Source organism: Cheilinus undulatus, linkage group 3 (assembly GCF_018320785.1).
Source record: "Cheilinus undulatus linkage group 3, ASM1832078v1, whole genome shotgun sequence".
NCBI lineage: Eukaryota > Metazoa > Chordata > Actinopteri > Labriformes > Labridae > Cheilinus > Cheilinus undulatus.
In genome coordinates, this window is record NC_054867.1 from 56508127 (window position 1) to 56535934 (window position 27808).

Here is a 27808-nt window from a genome sequence, read left to right on the forward strand (position 1 = left end):
GCAGAAACCTTTCTCTTAATCTGAACTTTCTAAGTCAATACAACCAGATGAATAATGTTCAAGTCCTTTAGTTTCATAACCATATTAAATACCTTTGCTTTATTCCCTTCCTAATCATTTTGTCTTTAATTCTCTGGTCTCTGTTAAATTTATTCCAGAGTCTACTCTGGTTTCATCTTCCTCTCAGCTCGTTCTGTGAAAAGCTCTATAAACCGCGTCTTCCCTGCGTAATTATGATGATAAATATAATAATCACAATACAGCAACATGCCCACTTTATCGCTTTAGTTGGTTGTGATTTACAAACTTAAAACCTTTACTTTAATATTTCAAATTGCAAGACAAATACAGTTTAAAATACTGACTGATTGTTTACTATTTAAATAAAATGGGAATGAGAAGAAATGAAATGGTGATCATGAGTTGAATGACAAAGTTTTCATGTCTGTAATATTCCTCTGTTCATCCCTACTGCCTTCATTTATCACGTGGATTATACGTTTGACTGGATTATACGGTTTAAATCGGGGTTAGTAAAGTTATTCTAGTTATTCTAGTTATTCACTTGTTTTGATGAGCGGTCAACAGGTGCGTCACTTTAAATGAAGTTTATGCAAAGCATTGTGGGTCGTCTTTCCTTTATTCTCTCCTTTGGTAAAGGATGCTCCAGTGTTTCCTAGGCTAAAGGAGATCATAAAGGAAATAATGAAGCTCCTTTCCTTACCATTTGGAGAATTCGAACAGTCCTTATCATGGCCAACACTTCAATACTTCTGGGTCATTTCACTCAGTTAGGAACCTTCCTAAGCAAAATGGACTTTTGGAACGCACCCCCTGTGTCATGGCGAAGGATCAAAATGGCTGCCGTGGCCATTGGGGCATCTGTTAATGAGTCATATCAATTTTAGTACAGATTTTGATGAGTTCAGGTTAAAATCAGAGCATGATATGTTCAAAACAGTAAGCAAAATACAGAAATGACCCATTTGCATCACTTCCTGTTGGCAGAGGAGGGCGCCATGATGAGCCGTTTTCATGTGGGCGTGTTCAGTGTGATACTGATGTGTTGCCATAACACAGTGAAGGCCATAGAAGGATGTCCACCAAAGTTACATCAGTTTTCAGTGAATAAATGTCCAAAAAGAGGCGTTATTTGAAATTGGGGCGGAGCTGGTGGACTTCCTGTTGGGATTTTGGCATGGGTCCAAGAGGCTTTTTTATAGGTATGGTCATGGTGCATGTCCTGCCCAAAGATCATTTGCCTAAGTTGAACGGTGTTCAGGGGCTGAATTTTTAAAGTGAGAAAAGAGGAAAAAGGGGCAAAATCAATTTTGTTTTGTCAGAAGGGGGCGGAGTTATTGATTTTTGATGTTGGTGCGTGATTTGATAGAGGCTCCATGTGTGATCACCATATAGCGGCGCCGCCCACTGGTTAAAAGTCAAGCCTTTGATAACTTTTGGTCTCCATCTTGTCTAGTTTCAGGAGAAAACACTCTGGAGTCAATCGGATCAGTCCCCTCGGACTAGTTCGTTCAAATGCGCGGACTGTAAATTGACCAAAAAAGGGCCAAAACTGGACACTTTTCCTTGATGTCACTTCCTGTGCATTTTAGAGGATGGTCATGATGTAATTTTTGTTTGTCTAGTGAAGATATATATATGTGTACTAAGTTTCATGCATGTTGCTCAAACCTGTGAGTGTGGCCCCTGAATAATAGTGAAAACCAGGTTTGGGGCCCCTGAGGGGCCATTTTTTAAGTGAGATGAATGGAACCACCAGAATACTTAATTTTACACCAGGATCTAACAAGCCACCATTTGTGAGTTTTGGAGCATGTTAAGGCCCCAAAAATGCAAAAGTTGTGAGAGAAAAATAATAGTGAAGAATTCCTTGCATTTTGATAGGGCTCTCGCACTGGTCGGTGCTCAGGCCCTAAATATATATTTGAAAGAGCATTTAACAATAAGGAGAGACGACAGGAGGCATTGAGGACTGACCTCAGGAGCGCTCTGGGTCTGGATTCTGAGAGAAGGAAATAAATGCTGCCACCTGCTGGTGAAAGAGTGCAATCACTGTTTTTCTCTGATGATCATTTCACAGTAATGAAAAGCTTTGTGTGTGACTGGTCTCTTTTAGACCAGAAACCACTGACCACATCCTGGAGAAGCATCACCTGTTCAGCCGGGGAAACCTGATTAAACACAAAAACGTCCGTCTGGCCCAGAGGAGTTCTGAGAGTGAGCCTCGGCTAGGAGAAAACTGTGAACCCCCTCCCCCATAAAAATAAGATAAAAACAATTCAAACAACTATATTTCCAACCATTCTGTCTCTTCTGTTAAGATTTTGATATTTTGGTTTGCATGTTTTTAACATCCATCTTCCCCAGGAAATCAGCTCTTTAGTCTCAGTGATGAACTCTGAGTTTACATGGATGCAGGATTACTGAACAGCAGATCATCCTCCACCTTCAGTCTGGCCTGGTGCTCTCTTTGGATCATTGTTGGTGCCATAAACCTTTCTTAGTGTTCAGGTCCCTTCAGTGACCTAAACTCCTTTTACTTCCTGTCAAAAATCCCCCTGGTTTGGTCTCTAGACTTAGAGCTTAGCCTCACTCTGACCCCAGGGTCATACCACCACCTTGTGCTGTCATTAGCGTCTACATCTTTGCTGATTAAACACGTTAGCCGTTAAGCATCATCAGGAAAAATGCAGGAAAATCCTAACTTTATTAGTCAGCTCTACATTAACTATAAATCAGGTCATTTTGGCCCATGCACAGCAGAATTTAGCAAAGCAAATCACCTTTTTATAGTTTATGGTTGGACTGGTTGCCAGCCAGTTGCAGGGCTGAAATATAGAGACAGACAACCAGGCACACTCACACCTACTGCCAATTTAGAGTTACCAATTACCCAAAGCTTCACCTCCTCCACCCCAGCCTCCTCCTTTATAGACTAAAGCCTCACCTCCTCCACCCCAGCCTTCTCCTTTATAGACTAAAGCCTCACCTCCTCCACCCCAGCCTTCTCCTTTATAGACTAAAGCCTCACCTCCTCCACCCCAGCCTCCTCCTTTATAGACTAAAGCCTCACCTCCTCCACCCCAGCCTCCCCCTTTATAGACTAAAGCCTCACCTCCTCCACCCCAGCCTCCTCCTTTATAGACTAAAGCCTCACCTCATCCACCCCAGCCTCCTCCTTTATAGACTAAAGCTCCACCTCCTCCACCCCAGCCTCCTCCTTTATAGACTAAAGCTTCACCTCCTCCACCCCAGCCTCCTCCTTTATAGACTAAAGCCTCACCTCCTCCACCCCAGCCTCCTCCTTTATAGACTAAAGCTCCACCTCCTCCACCCCAGCCTCCTCCTTTATAGACTAAAGCCTCACCTCCTCCACCCCAGCCTCCTCCTTTATAGACTAAAGCTCCACCTCCTCCACCCCAGCCTCCTCCTTTATAGACTAAAGCTCAACTTCCTCCACCCCAGCCTCCTACTTTATAGACTAAAGCTCCACCTCCTCCACCCCAGCCTCCTCCTTTATAGACTAAAGCTCAACTTCCTCCACCCCAGCCTCCTCCTTTATAGACTAAAGCCTCACCTCCTCCACCCCAGCCTCCTCCTTCATAGACTAAAGCTTCACCTCCTCCACCCCAGCCTCCTCCTTTATAGACTAAAGCTCCACCTCCTCCACCCCAGCCTCCTCCTTTATAGACTAAAGCTCCACCTCCTCCACCCCAGCCTCCTCCTTTATAGCATGTAACACCTTCATATTCATGCTACTATGAATTAACTGCATTCAAACTTTTATTCATTACGAGTTGTCATTAATGTATCTCTCCATATGGGGGTCTCTGAAACATAATGGTTGATTAAATAAACAAATCAGTTATCATGTTTTAAGTTTCTTTATAGATATTAACTCATCATGTCTCATTCTGTCCATCCACAAGAACAAAGACAGAAATCCATCCTCATCTTTCTTTCTTTTTAAAAAGGAACCCTGCATGATCAGAGCAGGTAATCTTTTTGAATGCTAAAATTCTCCATGTGTGAGACGTGCAGCATCTCTGAGATCAGCCCTAACACTGGCTGCCTATCTGAAACAGATTACAGCAGAGGAACAGTGACGTCACAGCGCCAGTGCAGACCAAAACATGGCAGCCTCCTGGTTAGTTTATTAACTCAAACTACTCAAAATGCAGATATCTAAGGGGTTTTAAAGTTCAGTATACATACGAGAGATACAAAAACCTATCCAACAAGATGAACTGGTCTGATCATGCAGGGTTCCTTTTAAAGTGTAATACATCAGACTCAAGTCTGTAAATTCCAGTTATATTAATTGATCAGCCTACTCAGAGCATTGGCTTACATCAGATTGGTTGCTCTCACATCTGCTCCGTGTTTAGTCGGCTAACTCGATTTTTATGATAAAATAGAAGCCCTGACTGATGCCTGGAGGACCTGTGAAGGAGGCGATCTTATCCTCGGCCTGTTTGCATTTTAAATCTAAACAGCAGTTCCCCTTACAAAGTACAGAATCCCTACCCCGTCTGATCCAACCACAGCCTTTACTAACATTTCTTTAATAATATTTGAAAACAGCTCCGGATCTTTTCTTTGTAGCTGTGGACATCAGGCGTCTCGCTTTTTATTTCAGAGTTAAATAAACAGGTTTTCTTTCTTTCTCCCAGATCCTTCAGGCTCTTCAGCTCCTAGAAAAACAAAACCTCTGCATACACACGTCTAAGGATGTTTCTCTGCATAATTACAACATTTTAACTGAGTCAGGTTGGAAGAACCAACAAACCCTATAGCTGCACATGGAACAGGAGAATTAAAGAAAACACAGCACTGACATCTTTCTTTCTAAAAGGAACCCTGCATGATCAGAGCAGGTAATCTTTTCTGAATGCTAAGTGAAGTTCTCCATTAAGGTGAGGGGAAATCTCTGAGATCAGTTCCAAACACTGGCTGCCTATCTGAAACAGATTACAGCAGAGGAACAGTAAGTGTTGGGTGGATTTTGATGCTTCAATGATAAATCTTACAGCAAAGTAAATTTATTAACTCAAACTACTCAAAATGCAGATATCTATGAGGAACATGTAAAGTTCAGTATGACAGCAGAGATACAGCCTATCCAACAAGATGAACTGGCCTCTGATCATGCACCAGCCTTGCTAAACAGATCATCAGACTCAAGTCTGTAAATTCCAGTTATATTTGAAACAGATCATGAGCACAGCCTTCATTGAATATTGTCACCTTATCTTAATAGAAACAGATCATCAGCACAGCTCTCTGAGTTTTAATAATAGAAACAGATCATCAGCACAGCCCTCAGAGTAGACGTTAATAATTGTTTGAAACGCGGTCAGATCATCAGCACAGGTTGCTCTCAAACAGATCATCAGCACAGCCCTCGATTTTTATGATAAAATAGAAACAGATGACTGATGCCCTAGAGTAGACCTGTGAAGGAGGCAGATCATCAGCACAGCCCTAGAGTGCATTTTAATAGAAACAGATCATCAGCACAGTACCCTAGAATCCCTACGGTCTGATCCAACCACAGCCTTTACTAACATTTCTTTAATAATAGAAACAGATCATCAGCACAGCCCTTTGTAGCTGTGGAAACAGATCATCAGCACAGCCCTTTATTTCAGAGTTAAATAAAACAGATCATCAGCACAGATCCTTCAGGCTCTTCAGCTCCTAGAAAAACAAAACCTCTGCATACACACGTCTAAGGATGTTTCTCTGCATAATTACAACATTTTAACTGAGTCAGGTTGGAAGAACCAACAAACCCTATAGCTGCACATGGAACAGGAGAATTAAAGAAAACACAGCACTGACAGATCTCTAAAAGATCCCCGTAACCGCGCTGAAGCATCAGAAGTTAGAGCTGTTTTTCTTCAGCTGGAAGTGAAGTTTAAATTAAGGTGAGGGGAAATATAAGCAGTTCCAAATACTAGTCGTTCTGGCACAAAAAGTAAGGAAGTAAGTGTTGGGTGGATTTTTGATGCTTCTTAATGATAAATCTTACAGCAAAGTAAATTCTTATTATTTCCTTTAAAAATGGAGCCTCGTCTATGAGGAACATGTATGTAAGGGATGAGCAGCAGAGTACAGCCACACCAGCCTGGCTCCTCGGCCTCATGCTGCTCACCAGCCTTGCTGGAAACAGATCATCAGCACAGCAATAGAGTAGACGTTAATAATAGAAACAGATCATCAGCACAGCCCTAGAGTAGACGTTAATAATAGAAACAGATCATCAGCACAGCCCTAGAGTAGACGTTAATAATAGAAACAGATCATCAGCACAGCCCTAGAGTGGACGTTAATAATAGAAACAGATCATCAGCACAGCCCTAGAGTAGACGTTAATAATAGAAACGGTCAGATCATCAGCACAGCCCTAGAGTGGACGTTAATAATAGAAACAGATCATCAGCACAGCCCTAGAGTGGACGTTAATAATAGAAACAGATCATCAGCACAGCCCTAGAGTAGACGTTAATAATAGAAACAGATCATCAGCACAGCCCTAGAGTGGACGTTAATAATAGAAACAGATCATCAGCACAGCCCTAGAGTGGACGTTAATAATAGAAACAGATCATCAGCACAGCCCTAGAGTGGACGTTAATAATAGAAACAGATCATCAGCACAGCCCTAGAGTGGACGTTAATAATAGAAACAGTCAGACCATCAGCACAGCCCTAGAGTGGACGTTAATAATAGAAACAGTCAGACCATCAGCACAGCCCTAGAGTGGACGTTAATAATAGAAACAGATCATCAGCACAGCCCTAGAGTAGACGTTAATAATAGAAACGGTCAGATCATCAGCACAGCCCTAGACGTTAATAATAGAAACAGATCATCAGCACAGCCCTAGAGTGGACGTTAATAATAGAAACAGATCATCAGCACAGCCCTAGAGTACACGTTAATAATAGAAACAGATCATCAGCACAGCCCTAGAGTACACGTTAATAATAGAAACAGATCATCAGCACAGCCCTAGAGTGGACGTTAATAATAGAAACAGATCATCAGCACAGCCCTAGAGTGGACGTTAATAATAGAAACAGATCATCAGCACAGCCCTAGAGTGGACGTTAATAATAGAAACAGATCATCAGCACAGCCCTAGAGTGGACGTTAATAATAGAAACAGATCATCAGCACAGCCCTAGAGTGGACGTTAATAATAGAAACGGTCAGAGAGGAGAAATAATCCAGAGTCAACAGGTTTTCTTTATTTTGTTTCAACATTAATCCATCGTTTTACAAACAGTTGAACTCTGAACACTTCCGACAACCGTCTCCTCTCATCCTGCGCTCCGATTGGCTGCAGTAAGAGGTTTAATAGTCTGTTGGGGGCGGGGCTGGCGTTGCACATATTTTGGCCCTTTGAGTCAAATTAAATAATCACAATAAAAAGAAAGAAAAGGCTTCACCAGAGAGGGTAAGACTTTGAGTAATTCAGGCAACAAAACGATGAGCTTTGGTGTTTCTTTTGGCAGCGATGACCACGGGCATTTTCTCGCACAGTTCAAGTACATTTTCAAGTGCTTACAGAGCACACGGAGACGCTGGAATACAGTAAGGCTGCTGAACACTTAACCGTTTGATTGGTTCAATACTGATTCAGTCAACAAGATAGGAAAGCTCAGACAGATCCTAAAGCATCATGAGGGTTGATTTTATTCCATAAATGGAGAGGGAATGACAAAAACAACAAGAGAAACTCTCTTTAAACAGCCGCTACAGCACCTGATGGTGTTTCTAATGAGAAAAAGAAAGGGCCAAAGACTGAAGATCTAGATGTTTGTGAGAGTGATTTCAGATGGAGATGAGATCATCTATGATGAGAAAACCCATGAACAGGTCTGCAGCTTCCTGACACTCAGAGAGAGCTGCTGCAGACAGAAGCACTGCTGTATTTTATGGCCTGCCCCATCTGCACGCCACATTTTGTTGAGCTCACCTCGGTTTAACGAAACAAGGTGCTGCTTCTTAGCAAATGAAATATATTTTTCCTCTATGTAGAGCTTGTAAAGGTTAAAAAATCTACACAATCATCTCTCTGTATCCCTGAAAAGTCGACAGACGATGCCTCACTTCATTCTCCATTAACCATCTAAACCCTCTCATCCCCAGCTCCTCTCTTCGTCTCCTCTTCCTCAGCTGGGTGGGGTGTTTAATAGCGATAATGGTCCGGTTTGAAGGGCCCCTCCACAGGCAGACCCAGATACTTGGCCTGCTTGTCTGACAGCTTGGTGAGCTTGACCCCGAGTTTGTCCAGGTGAGCAGCAGCCACCTGCTCGTCCAGCTAATGAGACAAAGAGGAAGAGAGAGACGAGGTTCACTGTTAGAAAAAAAAAAAAACAGAAACAACCAAACGGCTGATTTAATCTGAGTTTAACCTCTTTATCAACACAACAAGGACAGCAGTTAACATTTACCAGAAAATCCTGGGGGAATCCCTTATACCTTTTAAGCATCAAAGTAGTGTCCGATATACTAGGACTGGGCAATTAATCTCAAATTAATTTAGATGAAATCACAGGATGGCCTGCTGCAATTTTCAAATCACAGAGAGTGCAGTATTTCTTTATCCTAAAAATTTGTGCCAAAATACCAGTTTCAATTCTTTTTCTGCAGCAGAGATGTTGTGCATTACATATGCAATCATTCAAGTGGCATTTTTTTTAGAATAGTCTGCAAAAAAGCCTACTTTCTACATTTTTGTGCATTTTTCTTTTTGAATATGAGAATGATAAAAATAACCATTCCCTTCAATACATACATTTATATCCAATTTGCAGTACGAGTCAAGATTGGCACAATAAGTCATCTGTTGGAAGTAAGATAAGATAAGGAACTTCAGTAATAATCGCATATCAAGCCTGGACCAGGGCTGGGAAATTAATCGAAAATAAGATTAAACAGCAACACTGGCTGCTGCAATTTTCAAATCGCAGAAGGTGCAATATTTCTTTCGCTTGAAATTTGTGTTAAAATACCAGTTTTCACTTTTTTTTTCCCTTACAGCGTGGATTTTATGTATTAAATATCATGCAGTCATTCAAGTGCCATTTTTTGGAACTCTACAAAAAAATTCTTCTTTTTGTGCATTTTTCTTATTTAATTATAGGAATTAAATAAGACTGATCACTCCCTGCAGTACAACAATTCATATTCTTATTTTGTAATACAAGTCAGAATCATCACAATTAGATTTTTTTTTTCCAGAGTTGTTCATCCCTTGTTCTAGTATTGTGTTGGTTTTCATAAAGAATGAGATATTGCTTGTGTTTTTTGGAAAATACATGTGAGGGCTCGCTAAGGAAATAAATGCTTATCAAATCACAATATTGGGTAAAAAAAATTGCAATTAATTTTTTCCAAAATGTTCAGCCCTGGCCTGGACTACCAGACTTCTGTGCTGCAAGGACGTCAGATGAACATATTCAAAGTTAACAGACCAGAAAGACCAGAAAAATGAATCTCATAGAACTTTTTATAACTGACACCCAGACCAACAAGAAGCTTTTCCACAGCTGCATTTGCCTTCTTCAGGCCTCGTCTATCAGGTGAAAAATAACACGCTAACAAACACACAAAAACAACTTTCACTATCATTTATCGCCGAAAAATCTGCTCACATTTTGCACACATGGCATTTCAGAGCGTTAAAAATGTGCATGAATTTCATTTTAGGAGCACAAACGTCCTCTTTTGATTATCTGGGGCTGGAGGACTTTTTCCTTTTCAAACTGGCGGATAACTATCTCATCTCTTGTTGATCTTTGGCGGGCCCTGGTTGTTTGCCACCAGCAAGGAAACAAAAGAAGAAATTGGGGAAAAACTGGAAATTGGCCGGCAGGCTAACAGAAAGTTGTCCTTAATTTTTGGTGTCAAAGTAGAGGACTGTAGGAACATGGCAAAGAATTTAATAAATAGTCCTCATCATGTATTTAGCAATGTGGGTTTGGAGAATCAGAGCTCTGTATAAACGCCGTGCTTTGCACCTGGATTAAAAATGTTCTGGAACAGATAAAAACACCAGGATCACTCTGAAGATCAGCAGTTTCAGATCATAATTTACTCTGCAGAGATACAGCTTATGGCTCCTGAGGTACTGTAAAACGCATGTGTTACTGCTTAGGATCGTTGATAATCCAGCAGAGTTTGAAGGCAAAGCTTTTCCTCATAATAAAAAAGCTGGAACCTGCACAAGTCTGACAGTTAACCTGGTTTTTCTTCAGTTCTGCTACATTGGATTTCCATCAATTCATAGAAAGTCAGAAAATCTTAATATCTGACCGTTTGGTCTGAAATATCTTTTGGATTTCTTTGTGATCTATGATGTTTCAGCCATGAGATGAATCTTTGGTTTTTAAACTTTAGTTAGGACTAAGGCAGTACTGAATGAACAGAGCGGGATCAGCCTCTCCTAGATATGAAAATGCTTATTAGCCATTCTCTGGCTGCAGTTTCCATCTTTTTGCAGAAATGAGATTAAAAGCTTCAAACTCCGGGTTCTTCTCTAAGCTTTTGATTCCAGTTTAAAAACAAGAACTTATCTTCAGCCCATAAAAGGAAGTCAGGACTTAAAGAAGAGTCCATATGGATGCTCTGTGAGGATAACCCCACTCTTTAAAGCTTCATGTAATCTCCGGGTTTTTATGGCTGCTGTCTTTAAAACCTCTAAATAAACGTACACTCCGTCTCATTCAGCAGCAGATCTCCCTCTGTTTTCTTTGTGTATCTTAGCTCTGCTTCTAAAGTTTAAAGTTCCTGTCCTCCATATGAACCTGGAGTATTAGGTATAGAATATTGTGTTTTCTTACCTTCTTGGGCAGGAAGTAGACTCCAATAGGGTACTTGTCTGGGTTCATCCACAACTCAATCTGAGCCAGAACCTGCAGAAGAGAGGAGGCGATGAAAGGAAGCACTGGAAGGAGGTGTGATGGGACTGTTTGTATTTGAAGGCCTGTGAGTTTCTCCTGTGATAGGGTTTACAGCATGCTTTTTCACAGTTTCCCTTCTCTGGCTCACACAAACTCGCAGTACCTGGTTGGTGAAGGAGTTGCTCATGACGAAGGAAGGATGTCCCATAGCACAGCCGAGGTTCACCAGTCTGCCTTCAGCCAGGACGATGATGTGGTTACCGTTCTTCAACCGGAAGCGATCCACCTGGGGAGGAGAGGCAAAGAGAAAAGAGCAGAGATTCAGCCTCCAGCAGATTATAATGTGGCGATGAGCTACAAACATCCAGCAGTATAATAAAGCAGATTCATACAGGTTTTAATGTTCCTACCTGAGGTTTGATGTTGATTTTCTCAGCAGCGTTCTTGGTGAGCCAGCTCATGTCGATCTCACAGTCGAAGTGTCCGATGTTACAGACGATGGCATCGTCCTTCATGTTCTCAAAGTGACTGAAAGAACCAAAAAATCAAAATGTTTCTACAGGAGCCGAACTTCTGAGCTCAGTTAAAGCATTCTGAATTTTAGTCGTTGTTTCTCCCGCTCATAAAGACGTTTAAATACTCTTTCCAAAAGTGCTTCAAACTCACTGTCCCAGGATGATGTCCTCACAGCCGGTGGTGGTGACGAAGATGTTTCCCTCCTTACAAGCCTCGTCCATGGTGGTCACCTCATAACCTGCAGAGAGGAGAGGGATTTACACTGTGATGGTCCCAATATCAGAATTATCTCAGAGGATTAGACAATTAACTCTCATTAGCATTTTAAAAAGAAGATCTTTGTTATTAGAAATTTCAGTTTAAACTCAATTAAACAGACATGTTTTAAACCTTTCCAACCCTGGAGATCAGTCTTCATGTCAAGGCTCTCAGCAAAGTTTTTATAGTTCACTAAAACTAACTAAATAACTAAAACTAAAATTCAAAACTTATTTGAAACAGACACACTGACTGGCACCTACACCAGAGTCTGGGGAATATAATGGTCTGATCTGGTTGGTTAAGACTTGACACAGTGGTAGTTTTATGTCTGGAGTTTATTCAAACATAATCATTAAATAATAATCAGACCTTGATCTAGCATAACTCAGGAGACATAAGGCTCTTTTGGATTACATCAGCTACTGTAGCCACAGAAATGTGTTAAAAACTACAGGCAGACCTGACAGAGCTTCAGAAATAATCAAATCTTTCCTTCATCCTCTCAGACTGCTGTCTGTGTGAGAACTAAAGGTTCTGGACATCAATCATTCCCAACTTTAATCGAGATAGATTTAAGTTTATTGGTTAATTTCTGGATAAATAACACAATCCTAGATAAACTAATGAGCAGACACGCCCACTCTGCCTTTTGACACACATTGGCAGATAGTCGAAGAAGATCACTTTAAGTATTACAGTTCACTTTTTACAGGATGTAGACCAGAGAGGTCTACGATGGACCAGAGAGGTCTACGATGGACCAGAGAGGTCTACGATGGACCAGAGAGGTCTACGATGGACCAGAGAGGTCTACGATGGGACAGAGAGGTCTACGATGGACCAGAGAGGTCTACGATGGACAGAGAGGTCTACAATGCACGGAGAGGTCTACGATGGACAGAGAGGTCTACGATGGGACAGAGAGGTCTACTATGGGACAGAGAGGTCTACGATGGCACAGAGAGGTCTACGATGGACAGAGAGGTCTACGATGGACGGAGAGGTCTACGATGGTCAGAGAGATCTACTATGGGACAGAGAGGTCTACTATGGGACAGAGAGGTCTACGATGGCACAGAGAGGTCTACGATGGCACAGAGAGGTCTACGATGGTCAGAGAGATCTACTATGGGACAGAGAGGTCTACTATGGGACAGAGAGGTCTACTATGGGACAGAGAGGTCTACTATGGGACAGAGAGGTCTACGATGGGACAGAGAGGTCTACGATGGCACAGAGAGGTCTACGATGGACAGAGAGGTCTACGATGGACAGAGAGAGGGCAACAATGGAGAATAATGGGACTAAACTTTGACCCAGGTAAAATTCAGACAACTTTTTATTTCTCCTTCATGGATCTGATCATCATAGATGCTGCTGATGCCTGCCTCTCTGTCTGCTCTCAAACCAATCAAACACTTTGCACTGAGATTGACAAATACCAGGAACAAACTTAGAGAGAATGAGAGGCAGAGTTTAAAGTTCCTGCATTGTCTGATTGTTTGTATTACATGTTTTCTGCACAGATGAGCTTGTCAAACAGCATGGAGCATACCGTGCTCTCCATTTAAGCCCATCACTCATCATGACCTCTCCCTCCCTCCACTAAGAACATTTACAAAGAATCCATCTAGATTGCATTAACCCACACTGTGATGTAAATTACTGTGTGTGTGTGTGTGTATATATATATATATATATATATATATATATATATATATTATTTTATGACTATGTAAATAACTGTATATTTTATTTTATTTTATTCTAATTATTAATGCATGCACCTTACCTTATTTTTATTAGTATTTTTATCTTTTCCTAGTTATCTATTTTTCTCCTATTTGTATCTACCATGGAAGCGTATTTTGCACCAAAGAACACCAGAACAAATTCCTTGAAAGTGTAAAAAAACCTACTTGGCGATAAATCTGATTCTGATATTATCAAAAACGGGTTTCTCCAAATGTCCGACACAATAAATACGATTTTTGCACTTAGAGCGGTATGCTGGATCGCGCTCATGTGAATAAATTAGAAAAGCCTAAATTAATTGATTAATTGCTGAGAACTGATTGAGAAAACTGAACACCAAACTCACAAGTTAATTTAAAAAGTTGTTGCACTCGCTGTTGAAGGACTGACTTACTGATCACCAAATGTTGAACTGACCTGTCCCCCTCCCCCTCATCAAAACTACTGTTTAACCCCTCATCACGTACCCTCCATGGCGGCCTGCAGGGCGTTGATGGGATCGATCTCTGTGACAATGACACGAGCGCCAAACCCACGCAGAGCCTGAACACAGCCTTTACCGACGTCACCGTATCCTGCAACCACGGCCACTTTCCCAGCAATCATCACATCGGTGGCTCGCTTGATGCCGTCGATCAGACTCTCCCTGCAGCCGTACAGGTTGTCAAACTTGCTCTGCACAAAGGAGAGGAGGAAAATGATATTTACTCAATGTTTCTACTCAGAATGAGGATTGGAGAGTTCAGACTGAGACGGCTGTCAGATTGCAAATATTTTTCCATACATTTCCATGAGCTTTTCTTTAGAGCAGCTTGTTGTATTTTAGATAATATTCAAAGAAATCAGCTAGGACTGGAAGTGCAAACTGACTATTATATGAGGAATAAAACACAAGTATGCATTTCAAGTCAAACTGACAGTGTAATAGTTCATTAAAACTCATTTAAGGTCTCATTTCACACCATCAGCCTTCCTCTACATTTGTCCGCCTATAGGTGGCGATGTGTTACCTTTGTGACAGAGTCATTGACGTTGATGGCGGGGATTTTCAGCTCGCCTTTCTTGAACATCTTGTACAGGTTGTGGACCCCTGTAGTGGTCTCCTCTGACACGCCACGGATACCTGAAAAACAAGAAGTATGACATTTTCAGAAACAGACATTTTTTTACCAGAAGTCCAGGACAAGAAACATGAGGTGTGTTATTTCTAGACAAAGAAGTTACTAAATTATCTATTTATTTATATAAAACGATGTGTATAATTGTAGGTGGACAGTATGACTCCGAGTCCTCCACATGTTGGAGTCTCAGTGCAGACCTCCACCGCTCTCTCTCTGCCGCCTTATGACACAGCTGCAGCACTGACGGCTGGGCTGCAACGCCTCAAGGGGCAGGATGTGAAACATGTCAAACATTATTATACTTGGTTTTCTCTGAAGGAGTGACTGTGCTCAGTAGGCGGGGTCAGCTGTCACAGACGGAAGGTCCGATTTCTGATCCTGCAGCTCCTGCAGTCACATTTCGACGTGTCCTTAGGCCAGAGTCCTAAGCCTGATTTACTTCGACTGCTTGGTCAGTTACTGTGGATGGGACTGGCTAATACTGGTGTCCAGCCCTCACCCTTACTGTATAAATGTCTAGTGAACTGGAGTGAAAGGGTAGGTGTGACCTGCAGTGTAAAAAGCACTTTGAGAAGACGTCTAGAAAAGCTCCAGTCTCTTTACATTTCCTGCATTTAGAACTGAGGGTTTTCATAAGGAATGCCACTGACAGAGGGCAGCCCCTGGTAAAAGTGTCATTTCTGAGTGTGATTATGGTGAAATGCTATGCAGATCTCCAACCATGAGTCTGACCTGCAGAGGACATCATTCATACTACACAGCTGACGGTACACTGGATGTCAGACACTTCACTGACATGCCCACATCTGCACAATCTGTCCCCAAAAGCCAGTGATCTTCAACTGGTGGCCCAGGGGCCACATCAGGCCCCCCATATCTTCCCATTAGGCCCCCAGAACATTATTCAATTCAAAATGTGCAGAGGAAAAATGTGTTGTGGTAATTCTGGCATCATTTCTTTAATTTTCTAAACTCTCTACAGCAGTGTTACTCAACCCTGCTCAACCAAAGAGCCAAATTGTTGTAAAATGCCATCGCAAGAGCCACAACCCAAATGGTGAAAAGTGACTAAAATGGGCAAAAAATCTATAAAAAGATGGGGAAAAGGGGGAAAAGTGGTAACTAATGGCAAAAGGCAGCTGAAATGGGTGAAAAATTGCAAATAAGAAGGATAAAACTGGCTAAAACTGATGAAAAGTGGCAAAATGGGATAAAAGTGGCTAAAAGCAGTGGTATGTATGGGCATAAAGCAGCAGAAATTGATTAAAAGTAGCAAAAAATGTTAAAAAAAAAAGGAAAAATAAAGTTTAAAAATTAAGTTTGACCGGTAAAATCAAACGTATAAGTGTGGGAGATAATCTGGTTAATGTAACTTGCAATTATAAATTTCTGAGGTCAAAGTTTAAAGGAATAATATTTCAAATTATGACAAAAGAGCCATAAATCATCACAAATAGCCACACGTTAAGTATCACTGCTCTACAGTTACTAAAATGGCTATCTAAATAACTGAGATTGACATCATTCATTAAGAAATGACTATGTCGGCCATTTTTAACAAATTTAACGCATGCTAAATAAAAAAATGTGTCAGTCCATTCTTGATGAAGAGCTGCTGTTGTCAAAAACTTTTGGCTTCAGGAGTTTTAGAGTTCAGTTTCCCTGCTTGGGTTTTTCCATATATCACTACACAGCGTATCAGAATCAAACTCATGAAATTCAGCTAAAATGTCTCAGTCGCCCCCTTGTGGCTGGTTGCGATATAGCCACTGATCTCACTGCTGGAGCCTGATAATTGCCAACATCCGAATGAAAATAAAAATCTGTAGAAAATATATTTAAACATTTCTTGTTTTATTTAAAAGTTTGGCCGCTAAAGTGCCTGTTTAGGAAAAGCTGGCCCTTGTACAAATGTAGTTGATGACCCCTGCCATCAGCCTTTCATTACTTTTACTAGTGTGATTGCTAACTTCCTTAGCTCTGGAACAGCTGGAGGTCAGTCATATTCTAAGCGGTTCTTTTAACAGACCAGAGTCTTTTTCATACCTGACAGTTTCGACTGCTCATTTGCAGTCTTCCTCAGAGTGGTCGCGTGATGTTGCTGTGACGCGTCTTGTCAGCTGATTCATACAGGTTTTGGTTTGCATACGAGCAACAAAACACAAAGCAGAACAAGAACAACTCAAATCTGCCATTTCTGACCATTGCAAAAGAGAGAACCACATCATGGACTGGGATGGAGCAAACATCACTGGGACAGAGGACAATAAACATTGTTGCTGGATTAAAGAGGCAATTGAAATACCGAAACGTGCCCACAGGACTATCAACCGGGACAAGGGGGCCTTTTTGCTCTCACACACCTGGGATGCTGTCCTGAAGAGGTCGGACTGCAGATGGCGCTGTTGTCCTGCCTTTACTGGTAGGAAGACAGCGCCAAAACCTGTATAAATCAGCTGACAAGACACGTCACAGCAACATCACGTGACCACTCTGAGGAAGACTACAAGTGAGCAGCCGAAATAATACAATACAATAATTATTTATTCCCGAAGGGAAATTCATTTTTCTGGCGTCTCATCTGTTTATGATAGAATTTTTACAGTCTTATTGGTGATGGTATGAAAGATCTTCTAAATCTTTCTGTCCTGCAGAGAAGAGAGAGGAGCCGTCCACCACCGTTGTTTCTTTGGTCATTTAGGGAGATGAGAAAGGAGAGGAGAAACTGTCAGATATGAAAAAGACTCTCTGGTCTGTTAATGGACCAAATGAACCTTATTGGACTAGCTGGAGGTCAGCTACAGCATGGTATGGGTGCTCATGCAAGAGGGGGGGGTCATATTAAGACTTGATGATGGATTTGTGATTAGGGCACTGAGTGCCAAAAATAACCACATAACCAAACTTTTACTTTTACTTTGTGACTCCTAGTGCAATTTAAATCTGTACATTTTCAGTGTCTAACATGACTGGAAAGAGTGCATCAAAATGCACAGCTCAGCTGTGGCGGACCACTGCTGCCATCTAGTGGGCAGTGAATGCCAAAAACCACAGAGGTTTTCTGCAGCCAGGTGTTGGTGTGTTGGTGAGCTGGCTGAACTAACCCCACTTTTAAAAAAGACAGCGCTATGATCACCTGTCCTCTCTGTGTGATTGTTACAGTGACGGTTTTAGAACAGGAGACTGGTCCTGAGAGTTACTGCAACACCTTCCACTCCATGTCTGTGATGTTTTTAACAAAACCTCAACCCTTTTCCAGCTGAATCTGAAATTAAACAACCTCTGGTGAACAAACCCACCTGCCAGCAGTTTAGGGTACTTCTGGTGGACCAGGTTGGTGAGGTCTCCTCCATCATCGAGAATCATGTTGAGGGGCTGACCATCTTTGAAGTAAATAGTCTGCTCGATGCACCAAACGTACTCCTCGTCTGTCTCGCCTTTCCATGCGTACACTACAGAAAAAGAGACACATTTAATTGTTTTCTGATGTTCTGACCATTTCTCCATCCTGAATGACTGAATCAAGTTTGTCAGTGGACAGTATGACTCTGAGTCCTCCACATGTTGGAGTCTCAGTGCAGACCTCCACCGCTCTCTCTGCCGCCTTATGACGGCCGGGCTGCAATGCCTCAAGGGGCATAGAGCATTTTTTTTAATTCCTCAGAGGTGGAGCATGCACAAACTGTAACATGCATTAAGAGTTTCTTTGTTCATTCATGTCTAATTTTAGACATAGTTTGGACACGAGGGTGTCAGTAAGGGAAAGGATGTTTTTATCTTCCTATTTTAGCCAGTATGACAGGTTTCACAGCAGTTAAAAACAGAAAACTTCTGTTTCGATAAGTGGGCGCATTTTTAAAACGTGTGACTTACCTGGAACGCCAGACTTGGCGATGGCGGCAGCAGCGTGATCCTGAGTGGAGAAGATGTTGCAGCTGGACCACTGAACCTGAAGACAGAACGGGAAGGTTCATACACTGAACACAGGACTGAGTTTACCAATCAGCTTTCATGTGCTTTAATAAGCCAACATTGCTCTAATTACTTGTTTCATAACAATATTTTCTGAGACTCATTTAACACAAAAATTAATAAATCCATATGAACTAAATCACAGAAATATTAGACTGTCTGGTGGACTAAAGACACAAATGTTAGCCTCCAACAGACAAACCCAGGGAAAAACCCACCAGGATTACTCCGTTTACTCAGCTTATGCTTAAAATAAATGAAAGATTCCCTTCTGATGCTCATTTTTGCACTCCAACTAAATCAACTGGATCAGCTGAATAAATGCTGACAAAAGGATTTCTAAAGTTTACCTGGTTAATTTAAAGGTGCTACAGTGAGTAACTGTGTCTATCACAACAAGGATATAACCTTGTGAATACTAGGGGTGTTAGAAAATAGCGATACACTGATACACAGCGCAATACTGTATTGATAACTTAAATGCAGTATTGATATTTTTTGTAATTAATTAATTACTTTGTACTCTGTTGGTAGTTTGTGGTGTAATTTCACCCCCTGACCACTAGTTGGCAGCAGGCAGTTGACTCTTGCCTCTTCTCCTCTGCTTAGACGAGATCATGGGAGACTTCTGGTCTGAGTGAGCCGGTTGCTCATGCCTACCCATCAGAGCAGCTTCTGCTGCATTTGTAGAAGATATGTGGACTTATTTTGGCTTCCAAAACATTAAAGACAGCACAAACTTAAGACAGGAGTCAAGTCATTTGTAAGACATGCCACGCCACAGAGCAATACTTGAAGACACGACGAACCTGAGCATCACAGCGATAGCTTAGCGGCTAACATGAAAGAAGTCTGCTGAAGCTACTGCTGGTTTTTACTCATGCAACCATAAAAACAGTCAATACTAGGGCTGGGCAAGTAATCCAAAGTTAGATTAATCACAATATGGCCTGCAGCAATTTACAAATCGCAAAAGGTGCAATATTTCTTTAACCTGAAATTTATGTCAAAATACCAGTGTATTACTTTTTTTCTTTTTTGCAGCAAAGATGTTACATTACATAAGTATGCAAACATTCAAGTGCAGTTTTTTAGAATAGTATACAAAAAAATCCTACTTTCTTCATTTTTATACGTTTTTATATTAAATATGAGAATGGCAATACATAAATTCATATCTAGTTTTCAATACAAGTCAAGATCTTCACAAATAGGTATTTATTCAAAATTGTTCAGCCCTTATTTAGTTTAATATTAGGTTGGTTGGTATATAGAATAACTGATTGCCTGTGCTTGTTGGAAAATACATAAGATTTGGAACTTAAAGAATAATCACATTTCAAATCGCAACTGCAATATTTGGTAAAAAAAAAAAACAACAACAACAAAAAAAAAAAAAATCGCAATTAGATTATTTTCCCAAATTGTTCAGCCTTAGTCAATACTTTGTTTTACTTTTTTGTAAGGACCTGCGCCGTGTAGTGAACATTAGTAATGACGGCTTCTGTTACCATAAAAACACGTCATCCTCACAACAGTCCACCAGTCCTTAAAGCTGGACATGAGGATGAGTCTACCTCCACAAACACCTTGTCATTACATGAAGACATACAAGCTGATGTATCATAAAATGTAAAAGATTTTAGTACATTTACTCTATACTGATTTATTTTTCCACTTTTCTCATAAAAATCCTGAAAGCATTTTAATTCACTACAACAAATGGGAAAAATCCTCTTCAGATTGCATGCAGGACCATATATTTTATAATACACTTTATATTTTTTTATTTCTATACTATAGATATGATTTAAACAAATTTTTAATAGATTGAGTCTGTTATATTCCATATTAACTTAAAATGACATTGTTGTTTATATATATATATATATATATATATATATATATATATATATATATATATATATATATATATATATATATAGAACACACATGCACACATACAAATATATATAAATATCGCAGTATATTGATATCGGCACCCCTGTATCAGGATACGTATCGTCTCCCCAGATTCTTGCCAATACACACCCCTAGTGAACACCCTACTAGAGTGTGTGACTGCAGGTGGACAGTATGACTCTCAGTCCTCCACATGTTGGAGTCTCAGTGCAGACCTCCACCGCTCTCTCTCTCTGCCACCTTGTGACACAGCTGCAACACTGACGGCTGGGCTGCAACGCCTCAAGGGGCATAAAGCATTTATGAACACCTTTAAGGGTTTCATATCAAACTGAAGCCATCATGCACCATTTTTGATCAAGATTTTAAAGGCTTACAGAACAAACTTCAGCCATGTTTACCTTGATCAAAACATAATAAGGCATCTGTTCATAGACTTAAAAGGTTATCTACTAGAGCAGTGGTTCTCAACCCTTTCAGCCTGCAACCCCCAAAATAAAGGTGCCACAGACAGGTACTGTACCTGAAGGTGGCTGAACAGCTTTAAATGGGCAAAACTGGGTGGAAATGTGGTGAAATGGGAAAAAAAATTGATGAACACTGGCAAAAAAACGGTAAACTTGGAGAGAAAAATAGGCAGATATTGGCAGAATTTGGTTAAAATAGCAAAAATGGGCATATCAAATGGTGAAATGGTGTTAAAAAGGGAAAAAAATAGGCATAAAAGTGGTTAAAGGGGGTTAATAGTGGCAGTCATGGGTCATTAAATTTAAGTGGCAAGAACTGATTTAGAATTGGCAAAAACAGGCAGAAAAAAGTGGTGGAAAGGGTTTAAAATGGACAAAAATAGGTACTGAACGGTAGAAATGTGTTAAATTGGTGGGAAAAAATTATGAAAGAGGTAAAAAAAAAGTATTGACAAAATTGGTGTAAAGTTGCCACAGTGTAATTTTAAAAATGTTCTTAGTTTTTTAGGGCATCTGTAGACACCCCTCTCAGTGTCTCGCTACCCCAAAAGGGGTCCCTACCCCAAGGTTGAGAACCCCTGTTGTAGACATCAGTGTAAAAGTACTCCTGCACCCAGACTCCTGCTGACATACAGACATGATCAAATAGTAAAAACCTCCCAGACTGAGAGACCTGATTGTTTATTCTGTCATTCTCAGGGTTCAGGTCTCTGCAGGAGTGAGCCAGTCCTGGTCCAAGAGATAAAAACAGGATAACACACTGCACGGCCTTGAGGCAGACAGAGGGAGAGAGAAAATCCCTGGCCCGCTCAGCTTGTTCTGGTAAACAGACACATAACCTTGTGTCCCTCAGATAATAGTGCTGTAACAAGGCAGAAGATTTCTCTTTAGGCGGATGTTGGAGTGGGAAATAAAAATGATTTCTTTGGATAAGCTCATGATTTTCAAAGGTGCATTTAGAAATTCATCCCAATGCCATGAAAAATCAACAGACACCCTTGTGTAGACTAAAGTTGACAACAAGAAGGTAAAGGTCACCTCAGCTCCGAGGGCGGTAAGGGTCTCGATGAGCACGGCGGTCTGCAGGGTCATGTGGAGGCAGCCGGCAATACGGGCGCCCTTCAGAGGCTTGGACTGGCCGTACATCTCCCTCATCTTCATGAGGCCAGGCATCTCGTTCTCTGCAATGTCGATGGCCTTACGTCCCCATTCGGCCAGGCTGATGTCAGCTGTCGGAGACAGAGAGAGACGCCAGGGTGTTCAGAGAAATATGAATAAACAGTTCTGCACAGCAGCAGATTTATCACCCAAACCTTTCTTCATTTAAACTCCTTAAACTCCTCAGGAATATCTTCCCATGCATAAACATTTCTCAGACGTACAGGGGAATTCAGTTAGGCTCCAGCTTCCTTTAAAATCTTTAAAATCATACCAACAGCATGCTCTGCCCCCTGCTGCCTTTGAGTAATGGACACAACTTTAACAGCATTTAGCTCATCATAAAGACACCAGCAGAGATAAACTGCATTAAAGAAAACACAAAAGAAAGGAACCACAGCTCTGTTGAAATAGTGTGGTCCCCATTTTTACAGAGTACATAAAGTATGGGTGGCTGAGTTTGAAATGCCCTGTTTGCTGTAACAAAAGTCAAACCAATCTTTTTAGATGGAAATGTGCTAATTACATTAACTGTAGCAGGATGTGAAGTACTGTGTCACATGCTCTCTAATATCAGCTGTAAACTCGGAGAGCAGGAGGAAGTCTTCACCACCTAACAAACAGGACTACTGCAGAACCTGCAGCCTGTGCAAACAGCCTTCAGCCTGGATAACTGCTCTGAACCAGCACTGAGCTGAATGAACCTGCCATGGAGAGGATTAGGAAGTTCAAACCCAGGTCAAAGAAGTGGCTCAATACCCAGACTGAGAGGGGGCATCTTTTTGGAGAATCAAGCTCCAACAGGGCACCAGCTCTGGACGGTCAATGGAATCCAAACCAATCAAAAATCCCCCCAGTATAAGTATGAACAGTACAGGAAGGCCTACGATTTAACTTCACTAAACTAAAGAGAGTATTTTAACTAGAGATGAGGAGTCAGAAATGGTCAGAAGTCTGACCTTTGATTTACAGAGAATGACGATCAGATTTCAATTTAAGCCAGAAGTTATTTCCTAAATCTGACCGACAACAGAGATATAGAAATGAAACCTGAGATACAGTCATTATTTAGCACCTTTATTAGATTTGTTAATGACCGTTTTCCTCTGCTATTTATTAAGAATGCATGATATCAGTATCAGCTGGTATTAGGTTAAAAAGTCAAATATCCATATCAGCAGATATGAAAATTAGGGATGCACGATATTATCTGGTATCAGCAGATGTCAAAATTTCTGTCAATGTGAGTCATAGCGATGCACGGTATTGGATTTTTGCCGATATGCAGATATTAACAGATTCAGTTTAGCCGATGTGGATACTGAGATTTTTAACGTGAGTCAGACCTAAAACTGCAGTCCTTAAAACACATTTCAACATTTAAGGATGAAGATGAACACGAAGACTTAAGCTAGCGTGAGTCAGTTGGTCCTGTAGAAAACTCAAACTGATTTATTTGAGATACTCGATATTACTGGCCTGATGTCAGCATCGGCAGATATCAAAATTTCCGTGAATCAGTTGTAATGCTGCACAATCAATCTATTAATGTAACTCTAATTCCAGTCACAATGTCAGAAAGTGCAATTACAAAATTAGAGGCTGCATAATTGTCGTATTAAGTAGCACTGAAAAGGTTTGGAAAAATGTCAGCAGAAAGGCCTTCAACTTTAAGAGTGCTCTTACTTTCAATAAAGGAAAAAAACTTTTTTTTAATATTCAAGTTAATTTGAAAGCAGTATCGCAGAAACTTCAGGTTTTATTTATTCTTTTTAAAGCTAATTAATATTTGTATGTTCGGAGTCGAGAATTTCTCTCATTTCCTTGATAGCCAAGTGAGTAGACTCATGAAACCATTTATGGATTATGTCATAATCGCAATCCTAATATTGTCCAGAACATGATACCAAACTCTGCAGCACTAGTCCGTAGTTTCCAAACTCTCTCTGCCAGGCCCCATATTAACCAAAGCAGCTGTGTATCACACATTTTCATCACATAGAGCAGGTCTGATGCAGAATCTGCAGGCACAGAATGAACCATTGGTGTCAAAGGTATACTATAAGCTCTATTTGTAGAGTGGCATCGATAGATTCTGTTTAGTATTTTATTAATATTCAACCAGATTATCTGCATGTGAGTGCAGATAACGATCCATCAAAGATGCCTCCACATTACTCCTGCTTCAAGAGATGGAGCGTTATTATTCACCAGCACAGGGAAAAGGAAGAACTGATCCAGATTTTCCTTGTTAATCCCCTTAATTCCTTTAAGGGGATTTAAAGATCCCAAATTATTTTGTGTTGTCATATTTCTATACTTCAGTCATTTTTGATTCCTTGCATTTTAAACTGGTAGAATAAGTTAGTTTGAGGACTGAGAAAATACAGAAGCTTTGAATTAAACTCTAGATCTTCAGTTGTATTTTAACCAACCTTTTTGCCTTTATTGGATAGGACAGTGGATAGAGTTGGAAACAGGGAATAGAGCGGGGAGAGACATACAGGAAATAGTGCCACGGGCCTTAACCACGCGACTACCGGCGCTCCCCATGGACTTCTATTTTTGATGCCAGGGTGTCCCAAACTATGGATACTGACCATTTTTACTATAAAGTTTCAAAAATCTGGTATAGTGCTGACCTTGTTGACCCCTGTGGTTAAATTGTCGTAAACCATTGTCAGAAATAAACCTCTGGCTCCAAGGTTGTTGCGGGGTTAAAACAGCTCATCTGAAGGATATAACCTCATCTGACTGAACCATGTTGGTTACAAAACCTGCAGAAAATGTTTCAAAATGATCAAAAGTGTGCAGAGACTTTAAATTTTCAGTAAATGACACCATCAGCTTGACTGACCATATCAGTAACTAAATGATCCCTTGTATTAAATCTGCCTGTATAAAGCATGTGCTGCAAACCCAAAACTCTGTGCATGAAAATGTTATGGTAAATTAATATTTTAATTGCAGAAGCAAAATTACCCTGTTGTCTGCTGACAAGAGGCTGTACTGACAGACTGGCTGTAGTAAATGTGTGATATGCCATTGAATAAACACATTTAGAATAAGCTCACTATCTGAACTCTATACACTTCAATGGTGAGAGCAGACTTTGATCCCAAGCTATCTGTTAGCAGGGCATTGTGCAACTTAATCTGCTTTGAACCAGATGCTTCACAGCACTGAGCAGCATGTGGACATGCAGAGGATAACAGCACTTTATCACTGCAGTAGTAGCAACGGATAGTAGAAACCAGTGCTTCTCAAATGGTGTGGCAAGGCTCACTAGTGGGCCTTGTGGTTAGTCTAGGTGTTCCTTGGGAACGTGTACAACCATACACTATTTGTACATCTTTATGGTAAGTACTGTAACCAGGTCTGCACACAGATCTGACTGGACCCCTGAACAAAAAACAACAACAGAGAATGGGGCCCTCCCCAGGTGTGATTCACTGATATCAGTGCATGTGTTGGATGAGCAGCATTTTTAACCTCTTTTTACCAGTTGTTTGCCACTTTTAATCACTTTTTACCACTTTTGCTACTTTTAACCCATTTTTGCCACATTATGCCAATTTTCACCCATTTTTGCCTTTGTTTGGCCATTTTTTTGCCCTATGTTTCTTCACTTGTAACCCTTTTTGTACCCACTTTTTTGCCACTGGTCACCCATTATAGCAACCTTTTTAACATGTTCACTAGTTTTTGCCACTTTAAACCTATTGTCTGCCCACTTTTTCACCAATTTTGCTATAGTTTGGCCATTTTTTGCCAAAATTTTCATCACCTTTTTTCCCCTATAACAACTTTTTACCCATTATTGCAACATTGTGCCAATTTCGCCTGTTTTTGCCTTTGTTTGGACACTTTTTTCCCCGTTTTTTCATCACTTGTAAACCATTTTTTACTATCTTTGCCAAGTCTTTCTACCTTATTGACACTTTCAGTACATTTTTGCCACTGTTAACCCATTTTTTGGACACTTTTTGCCAATTTTTTTCCATGTTTTTGCATCACTTTTAACAATATGAATATTAAGATTTTAGCTTAACCTTTGGTGTGCCTTGGGCAAAAAAAGTTTGAAACCCACTGATGTAAACAAACTCCAACTCTGCATGCATTATGCATTCAAGGATTTTTTGCTTTTCCTATTTTGAATAGTTTATTGTAGAGTAGCACCACAGCTCCTCTTTTCTATTTTATTTTAGGGTTTTAAGATGCATCTTCATTTCTAAAGCAAATGTTTTTCTAGTTTGAAAACTTTAAAAATAAAATTTAAAGTCAAAACTTTCGTCCCTAAAGGCTTTCGCAACGGCGCACCACGTGCACTCCCAGTAATACTACGTTATTCAAGCTGCACACAGACCAGCTCTGTCTACCTGCTCCTGTCACTCATGCCTCAACTGGCTGTGAGCCGCGAGGCATCATGGGAGCTGTAGTTTACTAACACAGGCTATGTCAGGTAACCTAACACCTCCCGGTCCGCTGAAAAACTACAAGATCCACAGGCTTTAGCTGGGAGACAAGTCCATGCTCGGCGCTAGTGTGGCTCTAACATGTCGATTCATTCTCAGATTGTCGTTAATTCCGGACTATGATCTTAGATAGCTTAAATTTAACCCCTAAATAGACTAAACGTAAAGTACACGTAAAAAATTAGCTAACCGACAATGACGACGCCGTTCAAACAGCCATTATACCATGCTAGCAAGTTAGTCTCAACAAAGACGAAGTGAATTAAACATTTAAAGCATGAATTTACATTCTAAGATGAAATTAAAATGTATGGCGTTGCCTTATTAGCTTTAAAGCTACATACGGATAACAGACGACTGTGAGGCACTGTACGTAACACATACTTGACGGCATGCTAATTCGCTTTCTAAGCCTTCAGCGGCCTATCTCATTAGAACCGGTAAAGTTGTATTCACAGACACTGACCAACTTTGTAGGGAAGTTTCTCAGACATGGCTGTTTCTTGGTGTTTTGTTCCGGGAGCTTGAGTTCAGCAGCAGCCTAGCCCACAGACGGAGTCAAAGAGGGAGGGACGGACACATGACGGCTCGCTTTTTATCGGCCAAACTCATTCAAACCAGTTTACACGGTGGGGCGGGTCCAACGTGGGTCCGTTCTGGATTCTTATTGGCTGTGGCAGCTCCCGCCCCGCGTGTGAGCGATCTGATTGGGCAGGGGTTGATGTTAGACAGCTGGCCAATGAGGGTTCGAGATGCAGTGTGGGTGGGACTTGAGTGGTTTGGAGCAAGTTTGGGCTGGACTCAGTTGGCAAACAGTAACTGTGTAACTATCCTGTTATAATACTCAGTGAAATGTCTAACTTTAAGGTCACAGAACCACCTAAAACACATGTAATCTATCGCTCTCACTCATAACAACATTAATAACTGATCTGTTTGACTTTCCATGTTGTTAAACGATAAATATTTCCATATGGTGCATTGAAGAATAAGTGTTTTGTAGTATTTCAACAATGGAAACCGACCATATTGCTCTTTAGACCAGTGAAAACTTCACTGAAACTGAGAGGAAAGCTATAAACAGCAGAAATATAACATTATCAGGAAACTGTTTTAAACCTGTGAACAAGAGCACTATGAATAGCCATTACCCAACCTGACCCCTGACCCCGGCCTTAACCTTTCCTCTAGTATTTTCTCCACTCTGGACTTCGTCTTGGTG

At 40.8% G+C, this 27808-nt stretch overlaps 1 protein-coding gene and 3 non-coding genes across 4 annotated transcripts; all 4 read right to left on the bottom strand.

Moving 5' to 3' along the window:
- Positions 1 to 7703: 7703 nt before the first annotated feature.
- Positions 7704 to 27198, bottom strand: ahcy (adenosylhomocysteinase). The gene is made up of 11 exons (XM_041783750.1): positions 27053 to 27198; positions 21992 to 22182; positions 18465 to 18540; positions 17891 to 18043; positions 14481 to 14593; positions 13938 to 14145; positions 11605 to 11692; positions 11349 to 11466; positions 11102 to 11224; positions 10879 to 10950; positions 7704 to 8354 (listed from the first exon to the last, which is right to left on the bottom strand). The coding sequence occupies exons 1-11, from the start codon at positions 27078 to 27080 to the stop codon at positions 8223 to 8225; spliced, it is 1302 nt and encodes a 433-aa protein (XP_041639684.1). The 5' UTR covers positions 27081 to 27198; the 3' UTR covers positions 7704 to 8222.
- LOC121507583 lies at positions 14732 to 14865 on the bottom strand. Its single transcript, XR_005991733.1, has one exon. It is a non-coding gene; the product is annotated as a small nucleolar RNA SNORA17 (small nucleolar RNA).
- LOC121507585 lies at positions 18120 to 18232 on the bottom strand. The gene has a single exon (XR_005991735.1). It is a non-coding gene; the product is annotated as a small nucleolar RNA SNORA17 (small nucleolar RNA).
- Positions 20651 to 20780, bottom strand: LOC121507584. Its single transcript, XR_005991734.1, has one exon. It is a non-coding gene; the product is annotated as a small nucleolar RNA SNORA17 (small nucleolar RNA).
- Positions 27199 to 27808: the final 610 nt, after the last annotated feature.